The sequence below is a fragment of the Poecile atricapillus genome, chromosome 4 (assembly GCF_030490865.1).
Source record: "Poecile atricapillus isolate bPoeAtr1 chromosome 4, bPoeAtr1.hap1, whole genome shotgun sequence".
In the NCBI taxonomy this organism is placed as follows: domain Eukaryota; kingdom Metazoa; phylum Chordata; class Aves; order Passeriformes; family Paridae; genus Poecile; species Poecile atricapillus.
Window position 1 is genome coordinate 37,926,003 of NC_081252.1, and position 14,282 is coordinate 37,940,284.

Genomic DNA, 14,282 nt, shown 5'->3' on the forward strand with positions numbered 1-14,282 from the left:
TTGGAGCGTAATGCATTACATCTTGAAGCAGTTCATGGGAAGATCATCCCAGAAGGGCAGTGATTAAAAAAGCATATTTGAAATATTGCAGCTGGCTATAAGAGATACGTGACTTTCTTAAAGTTGAGAGGTTCCGTATCAGCGAGGAACGAGAGATAAGTTTTGATTATCGTAGGCCCGTAAGACTGCAAGGGATCTCAGAAAGATGTCTAATATATTCTTAAGACAGAAATAGCTGTTCCTGTATCATTGCTGGTACATACTTATCTAACTGGGTTCTAAAAACCTGCAGAAGTTATTGATTCACAGCCTTCTAGGAACTGCATTGCTTCAGCATCCTTAATATGAGAAATGTAGGAATTTTGGGCAGCATTGCTTTGTCATGGCTAGACCAGATATTTCTTACTACAGTTAAAGGACATTAAAATTTTTCCCTATGGCCATAGAAGAGAAATTCCTTTTACTTTTTGAATAAATCTGTTATATATCTTGGTACTCAGTTCTCCCTCCATTCTATGTTCTTGTAGGCTGAAAAACACCTAATTCGTTTAATCTTTCTGGGTAAATAGTGTTTTCTTGGCCTTTAATCACACTGCTCTTTGAGATTCTTTTCAGCTAGTCCACAGCATTCTTTGTTAGCCCCAAAACTCAGGCATGTTTGTCCAGATGAGTCATTACTTCTGCTGAGCCAGTGCAAGAGCTAATTCATATTACTTGTATTACGTCCTCTTAGGTACCTAAGCACTCCCTAAGTGCCTCCCTGTTTCTCAACAGCTGCCGTGTTCAGCACATGGTTGGTTGGGATGTTATTCTGGATGAGAGTCAGAGCTCTTCCTACAGCAGGGACACTCCATCACTGGTTGCAGTCTTTACAAGGTTTTGCACATCTTAAGATGTCAAGTAGCTCTGTATTTCCCTTTCCAGATCTCTTGTACAATCTCTTAAAGTTGTTTGTCTAGTTTATTTAACCTGAGTTTGATAACAGTTAATTATTAAAATATGGTTTCATAATATAGCTGAATCACTAACTCAGTACTTATAAATTTTCTAATTAGTGATAGTCATTTGTATCCATAAACTGCAGATGTGAAATTAAGAATAAAGTATTAAGATACTAGTGTTTGTGATTCTACTATCAAGCAGTGTACACTAGCATTAATATCAATTACAGCAAGTATTTATGCATGTAATTGATTAAGGCAAATAAAACTCTAATTTGTAACAGATTTGAAGCACTCTTTGCTCACTACTGCTTCTCTATCCTTATGTTTTTTCCTATCAAATTGGAAGTGCCCAAAGACGTAGTCAGTATACTTCTCTCTATGAAAAGCCAAAAAAGAGCCAGCATATTGAGATGGCATCTAGTCACAATGTATTAATAAATACTATTGTGTACAGGATCAAATTTCTTTTTACATAGTGGGACAAAAAAGAAAGGAACAATTATTTATATTGTTCTGGTAGCTCAGCATGCCTTTGATCTCAATTTGTTCTTCATTAGAAGAGTTAAACAACTTTTATGACAAAATTCAGATGACTTATTGCAATTGCTACTGTATCCTCTAAGTGTGTCTAAGTATTTGACAGATCTGTCTGAGATAAAGGAAATTCAAATCTCTTTCATATGCTTCCCCATATATTATAGAGTGAACAGATGAACGTTTTAACCTCTTTTGAACTTGCTAGTGTATTAAAAAGGCATTTAAAACTTAAAGTCGGTGAAACAGATAAATTCATTGTCTGAGGTACATTGTTGTAGCATACTTCAGCTAAAGAACGTGTCATAAAAGGTGTTTAATCATGCTTATAAAAATGAGAAGAAACCAAAGTTGTGCTAAATAATCTGTGCCTGGGGAAGGCTGCCTCGTGCTCTCAGGTGTTGAATAACCCTGGCAGCTGGCACAGCTTCTCCTCTGGCTGTGGTGTGGCCTGCAGGAATGGTGTGAGCAAGGCTGCCAGTATAGAGCATGGTGCACTGACACTAACACCGGGGGATGGTTTATAAAAATACACTGGGATGGACAGCTGTTACCTGAGCAGTGCTGGTTGTAGTATTGGGGTGGACATCATCACTGGTCAGAAAAAGAAACAGGAGACACTTCTGCTATCACAAGTCCTCTTAGAGCAGTGAATCAGAACATTTAGTAACCACAATTGTATCTTGATCCCTGACAAAAGGCAAATTTTTCAAGCCAGATCATAGCCAGTTTCTCCTTTGTAGAGATGGAGTTTTATCTGTGATTGAAGGAGTGTTCTCACCAAGAAAAACGCTCTGCCTCCTAAGTGAGATTTTGTTTGGAAATTTTGTGAACCTCTTTTTCTTGCTTTGTGTAACATAAAGGTGATCATACACAATGCTAGTCTGCTTATGAAATGTATTCACACCTTCATACAGTCAGTGCAATGGCAAGTTGATGTTGTGATCTATGATGATTTTTATATTGTCACATTTTCAAGGGTGCAGCTTTTTTAAAAAAGGACATCGACCCTGCCTGATTCTCTCTTCCTTTGTATTGGGTATTTTTGACAGTAGTTGTGAACTAGTGTTACTTAAAAGAATGAGCATATTGTTTCATTCATTTCACTTTCTCTTTGTCATTTGTTTCTCATTGCTCACCATCATTAATCAGCTAGACTGATTAAATGGAATTAGAGATTCATAAATAGTTACTGTCTCCAAATGCTGTCTGGTGCAATAAAGATTAAAGAGATGAGCTTTAAAACCTGCCAGTTGATTCAGTTTAAGGGGTGCGACAAGTGCTCATACAGCACAGAGATCTTGGTTTTATGACAAACACACCTGGGGTCGAACCCATAATATTACAAATTAATTTACTTCATAGATTTTTTAATTTTAGTTTTCCTTATACTTAGTGCAGTTGTTTAAATTGTTTTAAATTGTGTAAATCGTTGTAGCTTAATTGGATGTATCTGGTGTGCTTGACAAGACATTCAACCTAACAAATCCTAATGACCCTCTGTAAGTGTGAACTGCTGCTGTTATTTTAAGACTTGGTGTTAATTCTATTTTCCTTGGCATGTAAAGAAACACTCAATAAATTTCTTTATATTTTCTAGGGAGTACTTGAAATCTGTCAAGTAAACTGTATAAGGGAACTCTCACCCTCTGGCTGCTTACTTTTTAAGAGCAGGTTAGCTTTAAAAAAATAATTCCCAATATGTTGGGGTTTAGATATACAGTGTTAGACAATCTAGAGGAATTCTATGTAAAACATTGCTATTAATTTATTTTCTTCTGGAAAAAGCCATCTGTCAGATGAGGTGCCCTCAGTTATTAAACACATTTGAGAATGCTCAACCTTTCTTTTTCCTTACTACACGGGAAAAATGTCAAATTATTTTGTCAGACACTTACAAATCTGTTTGATTTATGAAATGCCACTAAAAGCTTTCAGAAGTGATCTAAAACACAGCCTTAAAAAGGTATACCATCATTTGGTCCAAAAGAAGTAAGAAGGACAGGAAGAGAAACTGTAGTTAAATTCTTGTTTTAATATTTTGCCCTTGTTATCAATAGCGTTAATAGGAGCAAAGCAGGAGACATCACAGAAGGTACTCCTCAGAATAATTTCTTTTTCACTTTTTCCTTTATATATGATCGTCTCCAAAGTATCACTGCAAAAAAACAATATTGAATATATAGACAAATTTTTAGGTCACCAAATATGTCTTTTCTTGCTGAAGTATTCAATGTATATGAAGTCAATAAAATAGACATGTTAAAACTATTGAAAATATGTTAAATGTAATTTTAGGTCTCAATAACCTGTTGATTTGTTTTAAGCCATAAATAATCATTAATGTTCTTTAGTTCTGCATTGTAATTTTTCTCTCTAGAGTTTCCACACAGTGACAAACACGAAGACTCTGCAGAACTGTTTAAATTGTTTCAAACAAAAGGATTTTTTCTGCCTTTTAAATGTGCTTAGCCTAACTTTATTCTCATCAATCCCTTGCTCTGCCATCATGTATTGTACTAAGATCATAAAAATTTTTTTCTACAAACTAAGTTCCAGGACTTAAATGTGTTTAAACATTTTGAGTCTCCAAGGTCTCTATTTTGAGTCTCTATTTCAGGATAGTATGTGAATGGTAAACTACATAAATTAAATTGGTTGTGTGGTTGGGCTTGAAGGGTTGTGGTAAATGGGTTGGACTCAAGCTGTGACTGAAATTACAGTATCACAGGGGCTTATCCTGCAACCTGTCATTTTTAACATTTTTATCAATTTCCCACCAAGAGATGATGATGCGTACTGTCATCAGAGCATCGTTTAATTTTATTCTTTTGCTGAAAACAAGTTCCCATGTCATTCTATAGAATGATTGAAGAGATTGTCATGACAGTGAGAATTCTCTTGATCAAAGCTAACATATTTTAAGACCCTGAATAATATCAAAAAGGCCCCATTCATATGCATTTCAAATAATGAACTGTTCTTGTAGAAGATCTAGAGTTTGTAAGACACCCGAAATTACACTGTGCACTTTACTGCTGAATTTTTATATCCTGTTTTCTCAAGTTTTAACTGAATTTTCTGTGTGTAGAGATATGTATGTAAACAGATTTTATTGTAGAGATATATATGAAAACTTTAATCTGTGTTTGTGTTACAATTACAGGTGCTGTTCTTATGTGGGTCGGAGGGGAAATGGTCCTCAGGCTATATCCATTGGCAAGAACTGCGATAAATTTGGCATAGTTGTCCATGAATTGGGTCATGTGATAGGTTTTTGGCATGAACATACACGACCAGACCGTGATGACCATGTCAGCATCATTAGAGAAAACATCCAACCTGGTGAGATATTCTGATAAGTATTTTGGCGGGGGGAAGTGTTTTTGGTGTTTCCTTCATCTGCTCAACTCTATTAGAACTAAGTGCTGAATAGCTGAAATAGCATTTATGCCTGCTATTCCTCTTACCTTGACTGATCTCGAGTTGATTTACAAATAAAATACTGAAATTATAGTATAATATTTTCCAAAGGTCTGGCTGAGTAGCAAGCCATTAAAATTGAGGGCTAGGAGAAAAATAACAATCATGCTCAAGAACTTTGAAAAAAAGCCACTGCTCTTAAGGCTCTTTAAAAGTCATATTTCTGTGCTTGAGGAAGGACATTTCCCTTGTAGGCTTTAGTGAATGATAAGGAGAAATATGTCAGTAGCTGGTAAAGAGGTTTTGACTTGAGAGGTAAGGTGAAGGACTTTGAATCTGTGACAGCCAGGCACAGGTCCTGCAGTTTAAATGTTATTCACCTCACCCTCTACAGAACATGCAGCTTTAGTCAGTGACCTTGGTGCTGTTGAGATAAAGTATCTGAGGAACCTGAGAGCTTTAAATTGTGACTGTCAGCTCTTTGCCACCCTGTTTTGCCCTTGTGTTGGGTAGACAAGATGGGAGGGAGGTAGGTGTGTTTCATTTGCAGTGTTCATAAATGTGTATGATCTTTGAGACACACTGATTTCGAATTACAGGAATTCTATGCTTAAAAAAGGGTGAAATCAGGAATTGTCCAATGATAGCTTGGAGTATTTGCTGCTTTAGAAAATATTTTAAAATATATTTGAGGTATGATGAATCTTTGCCGCGTCATCTAGGACTTGGAAGGAGATTGGCAGCTGACACACACTCCCTTAAGTCTCTAAAGTCCTTAAAGGGCATGCATGTTTAACCTGATTTCTTGTCTTGCTGTATTTATTGACTTTTGCAGATGCTGTAAGAGCCCTTCCCCTTTTCTTTTACTGTGATAAGAAAACCAGATGGAGTGCCACCTTCAGCTGCCTACTCTTCCTTTCAGAATCTCTGGTTTCTGACTGAAACTTCTTCATGTGGTGTGGCATGAACCTGAGGGTCACTAAATGGGATCAGGAAGCCATGACCACTGACACGTTTGGGTTTTGTTATATTATGCAGCTTATGCAGGTTAAAATGTTAATGTCACTGCAGGGCTTTTTTGTAAGACTCCAGTGGGATGTGAACTGGAGCAAGGGGTGCTTTGTATTGCTAATGTACTGATTAGGTCAAAGAACTTAGGGTATGGAATTATGAACTAAGTATAATTCTCTTTCTCCTGTTCTGCTCTTGTCAATTTGCAACAGCTGTATCTTGAAAATGTGACTTTGTAGTATCTGCATTACATGAAGCTTCAGAGAGCAGCCTTTGCTTCAGCAAAGCCTCCAGTATCCAGTAGTTTAGTGCTGGATTTAGTATCCAGTTAGACTCTTAGTATGCAGTCTAATGTTATTCTGGAGTCTTTGTTGTCAAAACGTTTTCTTTTAGGAATTAAGAATCAAACCAGAAATTTGTATGGATTGTACATGAAGCACATCATGCTGTGTGGGACCCTCATGTGTCAGTTGCATGAGACTAGTCTTTCTGAATCCAAATATACAAATTTGATGTGTGTGTCGGAAGACGTCTGCCCTATCCGTTAAGAGGGCATTATAAAGTCATGCACTTTCTCCCAAATGGCAAAGATTTATGAATGTCAGCGAGTTAGGATCTTTGTTGGTTTGCTTTTCCTGTTTAGTTTTTATCTTTGCAGAAAAAAAGATGTTAAAGAATCTATAATTATCAATCATTTGTAGGTCAGGAATATAACTTTTTGAAGATGGAGCCTGGAGAGGTGAACTCCCTTGGGGAACCATATGACTTTGACAGCATTATGCACTATGCCAGGAACACCTTCTCAAGGTTGGAGTCTCAGGTTATACCTTTTGACTTTTAATTCTATTCCTGTCTGTGAATGCTAAGAGCTCTGCTTTTTTGAAGTATTTTGAAATCCCTTAAAATGTCCCTTGCGATATAGTATTCCTACAGCAGTCAAAGCACAGCTTGCTTATTTTAACTCAAAATAATTTAATTATATTTGAAAATGCATTTCTTTTCTGTTCTGTTTCAAAGCAGCCTTTTGATCTTTCTGCAGTTCTTTACATTTTCAGACAAGATAAACTGGAAACTGGATCATTTTACATGATACTCACTTTCTTTTTTTGTCCACAAAAATTTGAATTTAGAAAAGTCAAATGAATGAAATGACTAGGAATGTTGTGGGTAACATGATCTGTTCTCTGACAGACAAATCTCCTTTGATGCGCAGACTTTCATAACTACGTATTATTCAGGTAGAGCACAGGTTATTTGGATATCTAGCACACAAGCCACAGACTTTGCTAAGGACTGTAGTCAAGCATTTATAACAGAGGCTCCAGCCTCCTCTCAGTTATTTTTACAGATTGTTACTGTCTTCAAAACCTTATTATAAAGACTTGTCCCGGTTCTGCTCTGTCCTGTTGCAGGCTGATCCATTCTCAGCTCCTTAGTAACTGATTGGGGTTCTCTCTGAAAGGATGCAGGTTGTGGGGAGCTGTACAAAGAACTGGTCCCATAAGTCAGCCCTACTCAGGAGAAAAACTGAAGAAGGCATTCACCCAGTCTCCTATTATCTTTCATCAACTAATTATCCTCTAAAAATACCAGAGTAATGTAAAATTAAAAGAAACCTCCAAAAACACCCAACAAAGATTATTAATTTGGAAAGTTACGTGCTTGGGTGTTTTTTAGGTTTTTTTGTTGTTGTTTTATTTTTTTCTCCAATTCATGCATTTTAAAATACTAGACAATCTGATACTTTGAAATAAATTGAGGACCACTAAAGCCTTACCAACTTTTGAAAATTTCTTTGGTTTGTTCTCTCAATATAAATTATATTATTAAATAAAAATCCAACCAAAGGCTGTATTACTCAGTATACACATAATTCACCCCTGGAAGAGCATGGGAATGAGCCACATGAGGTAGTTATTAGTCACATTGCTTAATCCAGTTACACATACCATTACCTTAAGGAAGAGATTATAAAAACCTGTATAAAATAGAGTAATTGAACAAGACAGAAGCCCCTCGAGTCCTAGGGCAATGACAACATCAAGGTAATTTGATTTGTTGCCCCTGATCTCACCACTTTTCAAGCTGGCAAAAACTGATAATGCCATGAGTAGACATGCCCTGCCCCAAGGTACAAGGGGTTGTTACTTCATACTGTCTAAAACCAGCAAACCCCAGAGGCTGGGTATTGATTTGCACTAATTCATCCTGCAAGCGTGAGTCATGCACAGTGAGGCATATTGCCAGCTGTTTGTTAGACTTCGCTCACCCAGATAAGTAGTCAGAAAACATCATGAAGTTCTAGTCCTTCCTACACAGTGATTTTGTTCATGCTGTATTAGAACTTACAGTATGTTCCTTCATTAAAGTGCTAAGACGCTCAAGAGAGGATTGTTTTCAAAGTTTTTCAAAGTATGAGAAGCATCAATTTGATGTTGTGCTGAAATTCAGTGGAAAATTGAATTATAATTTATAGATGCAATCACTTTCTAAAGAATAATGTGCCTTAGTTCTAGAAACTGATTAATGCCACATGTAGTTTATTTCACTGTTTAGGGTAACATCCTGAGATGATTCTGTCTTTGCAGAATTTCTGGTGATGCCTCAAAAAATCTGACTGGATAAAGAGAGCAGTATGTATCTGCAACACTCAAAATGGTTCATTTATTATAATTTAAAAACCATTTCTAAATGGTATTCCTAACTACAGAGATCCTTGCTGTTCATTAATTTTTGGATCTATGTTATGTCTGAAAGTACTGGTTTTAGTTTTCAATAAAAGCCCTACAGGTATACAAGTGACTATTAAAAAAATTAAATAAAAAGAGACTAGAGAATCATATTCTTCTGCTAACATCTATTTTATGGGATTTGAGTGCTTTTAAATTCTTCAACATGATAATAGAATGTAATTTTGTATCTTACTCTATTAAAATTTATTTTAGTATACCAAAATATTTTAGATCATATTTAAAATCTGGGAAATTTTGAATAAACTGCACATTTGGAACAAATGTTCTATGATGTCTTGTCATTTAAGGTTAATGTCACTAAAATCACTTATGGTAAGTTGATATATTTTATTGTGAGGCAAGTTAAGGCTGGTAAGTAAGCATTTCTGTTTTGAAAGTGTCAGCAGCTAGAGTGGAGTTAAATGTCTTACAACACTTAACACAATCATGATTGGCAAATGTTTTTGACTTTACCTGCTCTCACTTGTAAGTCAGACTATAGGCCTTCTCATAAAAACTTTGTTATAAATAGAAACTTTGTGATTAAGAATTTTGTGCTAAAGATTAACTTATGTATTTTAATGCAATTTTTAACTTTTTTTCCATGTAGCAATGACTTAACAGCAGTGTCTTTTCCCTGTGTAGTCTTAACAGTAGTAAGAGATCATCTTCCTCTTGTTTAGAAGAAATATAAAAGCTGATATGTTAATTGGTGTACTGAGAGAAGATTCTTTTTTGGTAACTTTACATAAAGTTTGCCAACCTGAGGAATTTTACAGCATGCTGTCTGAATTTAAAGTGCTGTATTGTACCCTCCTATTAAAAAGCAGATTTACAAAACAGGTATACATTCATGGAACTTGGAGAGTTTTATGACAGAAACCTGATAGGGGTTTTTGGGGTCTATTTTTATTTTTTTTTTTTTTTAGGGGCATGTTTCTGGATACCATTCTCCCTTCCCGTGATGACAATGGTATACGACCTGCCATTGGCCAGCGTACCCGTCTAAGTAAAGGAGATATTGCACAGGCAAGAAAGCTGTATAGATGTCCAGGTATTGCACCACAAACAAACAAAAAACACATACTAGCAACTGTTTGACTTGTTGTTCAAGAGGAATGATAAACTTTTTGAGTCAGCTGCTCAATATTCTCTTTCTGTGTTGGCAACTGACAGGCTGCTCAGGAATCAAATAATAAAAAAAATCTTATGGATAAGGTCACTGGAACGCAAAGCACCTAAGGACACATGAACTGTATGAAACAACATGACATTTCAATCTGTTTTTCTTAGCTGTTCAACATCTAGAAAAAGATGCTTGATATCACTTCTGGTTTGCATACTGGCTGGAGTCCTTTATTTGGATTCAAGTGGAGTGCAGAAGGAGCAAAGTGAATTACTACACTCGACTGTGAATCCATTATATTTTTTCAAAATTTGTCAATAGAAGAAGCGAGGACAACTAGATTGTAAACTCTTGTGTTGATTAGATGGTTAGATTTTACTACAAAATTTCTACATTTTTAACAGATGCATTTACAATTTTAATATCTTCTGCCTAATTCTGTCATCCTGTAATTTGAATGCATATTAATTTATCATCTCAAAATACTGTGGTAGAGTTGCTGTCTGCCTCAGTGACATCAGTGGCGAGCCTGGAGTAACCCAGACACTCTGGTTCATGTTGTTCTCTAGTGCTCTTTCTTCACTAAGTGCTGCCAGAATGGTGGAAAACTCAAAGGAAAAGGTTTTAATTTCCTTGCTTTAGTTACTGCTGATACCACAGTTAACCTTTGGTGTCAACCAAAGAAGTTCAGAAATGTCATCTCAGACAGAATTTACCAGCAAGATCCTTGAGGGAGGCTAGACATCCCAGCTCTGTGCCACACAGGCTTACAGCCCTACTGCTCCTCATGGGAATTAATGACATCTCATGACCTGTTTCAACTTAGATATAGTGCCACTTTTAACCAACTGGTCAATACAAAAAGACTAAAGAATTAAAGTAATGGAGTTGCTTCAAGTTTGTACCAGCAGCAATGGGATCTACTGAAGATCTGGGGATTCTGATGTGCAATCATGTTCAATGTGTATTTTGGTGTACACTGTACAGCTGAAATACACTTTTCCTTTGTGCTGCAAGTACACTGGGTCTTAGTCTTGTATATTCTGAGAACATGCACAGAGCTTCTGGGCCTGCCAGAGCAAAAACCACTTAAACACCTTTTCTGTAACAGCCGTTCCTTTGGGAACAATTTTTTCTCTTTCCTTTTGGTACAGAAAGTGCTTTAAAAATGACACACTTGGCAGCATTATTTCTAATGAGAGCATCTAGAGAGCAACAATTTCATAAACACAAAAAAAATACACAATTATATTTTGATAAAAGACATATTTTGGAGGAAAAAATAGTCTATAAAAGTAAAACTGCTATGCAAGTAGGTAGTATCTAAAGATCATATTGACTTAGAGAAAAAAAGGAAAGAAATTATAAACTAGTCTTTTAGTATGTATGTAATATTCTAATATGCACTTTCTACTTTCACTTTGTAGAAGATGCAATGTATATTTTATGCTAATGTTCAAAGAGTCATTCAGAGAAAATATCCTTTTCATATGTCATGAAAACGTACTGTCAGTTCAAATTTCTTTCAATGTCATGAAAGTCTTGTTGAAAGTTCATTTCACAGTATTGCAAAACCACTGTGGTTTTTCAGTAGCAGTGTGCACTTGAAAAGTAAGATACTTCTTTGCAGCACTGGTGAACATGGTTCACATGAAAAATAAAAATGAATGGTGGTTAAAGGATTATGCTCCTTTTCTGGCACCCAGCTTTGCAAAATTTGGAATAAAACGAATTGTCTTTCCAGCCTCACTTAGGTGAGCCATGCCATAAAAGAAAGTCAGTTTTAAGACAGAAAAAAAGCAGTTTTTTCTACAAATGTTAAATAGCATACTATTTAAAATGCTGTTTTTTTCAGTTAATATTTTTAATAGAAGCTGCATTAGCTGAATAACACAATGCAAACTGAATCCAATAAAGAAAGCAAATCTCTGAAAATTGCGCAGTTCTTTTCTTCTAATAAATTTTCCAGCAAATACTGAAACTGATAATTCAGACAGACATAGAGATTTTGGTTTTATGTAAAGAATCAAGTAAAGATCATTATAGTATATAGCAATAAAATCCCTCATACTGTGTTGGTTTTGGAGATATGTTTTATTTTCTATTTCAGACAAAAGATATTAATCAAGATGCCTGCTTATGATAAAATAGCAGTGACTATTTCAATCCTTAATAATTATCTGAATTATTTCATGTGTTCATTTTTGCTGCCTTAAATGCAATGCAATGAAAATGCAGAAAACAATGACTTAATCAGCATTTTCCAGCATTTTCATTTATGATAAAGAATTTTATAGTATTCTGCATGTTTTGTTTGGAGTTCAAATTATTTCTGCAAACAGTTGGAGGTCCAAGTCTTTTTCTGGGGCCCATGAACATGAAGTTGAGCTCAGGGTTGCTGGGAAAATACAGGTGATCCTCACAGCAGGGAAGCAGCTAAGTCTTCCAGGGTGTTTTAGCTAGTCCGGATATTTAGGGTCATTATTCAGGAAGGGGCTTACTGACCAAGAAACAGTTTTGAGACTGGTGAAGCCAAAGAGTGAGATTTGATAGCGTGCCTTTCAGCAGCAGGGTAAATGCCAGGTCTCTAAAATGTAGCAACAGCAATTTTGGTTTGTTTTTAACATAATTGCTGATAGGGATCTGTTACATTTTAAAATCAAATTATATTGTTATGTGATGGAATAATATAGGGAAAGAAAACAACTAAGTTGAAGTCCTTCCTCTGCCAATCTGATTTTGAATTTTGAGTGTCTTGGTGTTTGAGAATACTCGAACTTCAAGGCTGGATGTGTTACAGTGGTTTTCAGACAGTCTGAGTGATAAAATGTGTTTTCTTCTAGCTGCTAAAATTTCAACACAGGTCTGCCTCTATAGTTTTATGCAGAAATTATAGTTAACATTTATATGTAATTTTTTAGGAGCAATAGAATAAGAAATGATGGAGAAAGATACTCACATGCCAAAAGAGAGAACAAAAAAATAAGTGAGTAGAGTGAGACTGCATAGATTGGATAGGAAAGGAGTCCTGGACTGGTGGGAGAAATCTGTTTAGAAGAAGAGAAGGTGGATGGACAAAGCTCAGCAAATTTACAAATTGCTTGGGTCTGTGACAGTGTGTGTAGAAAACAGCAGATGAAAGATGAAGACTGTCTCTTTTTTGTCCTGTTCTCACTGTTCCTCAGTCTTAACTTGCTGCCATCCCTATTAGATTTGAAAAGAATATTCACCTTCAAAAGTCAGCCTTTGTTCACTGCATATGGAAAATTAGAGTTTTTATATTAAGACAGTTTCCCTATAACTATGAAGAGAAATCAAGTCAATAATAAGACCCTGAGTTGTAGTAAACTGATTTAAGTTTTGATTTAACAAGAACATGATCAGCAGTAGGCATTTTTAGGGCTCTGGGGCAGCTTTATATGCCATATATGTATAGTTGTACAGACTTGTGTCTAAGTGTTAAAGAACTTACAGAAAAAGGGTGAACTCAAATTAGCCATAAATTGTAGTATGCATTTGCTAGTGCTATGTACAAAGAAATGAGACTTGGTTCTCTAAGTGTCCTGGAGGATCAGGGCTTTATCATTTGCAGATTTCACAGTAATCCTTGATGGGACTTGACCATGTGTGTAGGCCAGCCCAGAGAGGTGTCTCACACAGGCTGTGTAATTAAACACTGCTGCAGAGCACACTGGCTGGAATTGCTTCTTATAAGCACATAATCTACCTGCTGCCTACACCCACTGCTAATCTTTACAAGGAGAAGCAAAAATAGTTTCCCTCTCCTAACCATGGAAAGTCTTATTAGATGTCTAACCTTCTCAAGCTATAAAACAGAAGAGAGTGGCTTTTATGGCTAGAGTATGTGTGTGGGGAAAGCTAAAGTGGCATTTCTGCAAGTGGTCTAGCCTAGTAAAATTGATATAAAGCATGACATTTGAAAGGAGGAAAAAGCATAAGAGAAAACCTTGAAAAATGTGTATGATTAACAAAGGAATAAAAATGTACATATGCTTTATAAAACACAGCCATATAAGATTGAAGTTGTAATTGATATCTTCTGACTTGAAATATATTAAAATAAGTATGAAATGAAATTTAAATGCGTGGCCCCTACCGTTCATTTTCCTTCCACATTTCTCTCCCAATGTGGATTTCATTACTAGTGGGCCATTATACAGTAAAAAAAAAATAATATTCTGTTTTATAAGCCTAGTCATGAATGCTGCAGTTGCTACAGTCCAAATACAAAGAAAACCTTTACATTCTCTAGTGATAGAATTTTACCTGTTTCCCGTTATTGAGAAATGTGCTTTTCAACAAGAAATTTCCAAATATCTCCCTGTCTACTGCAGCTTTGGAAGCCAGCCTAGAGCTCAGATCCCATAGAAAATAATTCAACTAATGATTGGCATAAGCTGTTCCTGTTATAGTTCCCTTGAGTAATCAAGAATTTTAAATGAAAAGATAAGTATGGCAAAACACATAAAGCCCAAGTGCATTTTATAAGTT

The 14,282-nt window shown here is 35.8% G+C and overlaps 1 protein-coding gene across 2 annotated transcripts in view; it reads left to right on the plus strand.

Annotated features, from left to right (window-relative positions):
* Positions 1-14,282, plus strand: part of TLL1 (tolloid like 1) — a 128,219-nt gene that overhangs the window by 68,648 nt on the left and 45,289 nt on the right. Inside the window, exons 6-8 of one of the 2 annotated variants that reach the window (XM_058839014.1) lie at positions 4,645-4,823; positions 6,614-6,719; positions 9,574-9,698. In XM_058839014.1, the coding sequence (XP_058694997.1) occupies positions 4,645-4,823; positions 6,614-6,719; positions 9,574-9,698 (410 nt within the window). Of the gene's footprint in view, positions 1-4,644; positions 4,824-6,613; positions 6,733-9,573; positions 9,699-14,282 lie in introns of those variants that run through there. The other variant, XM_058839015.1, reaches the window with a different exon arrangement.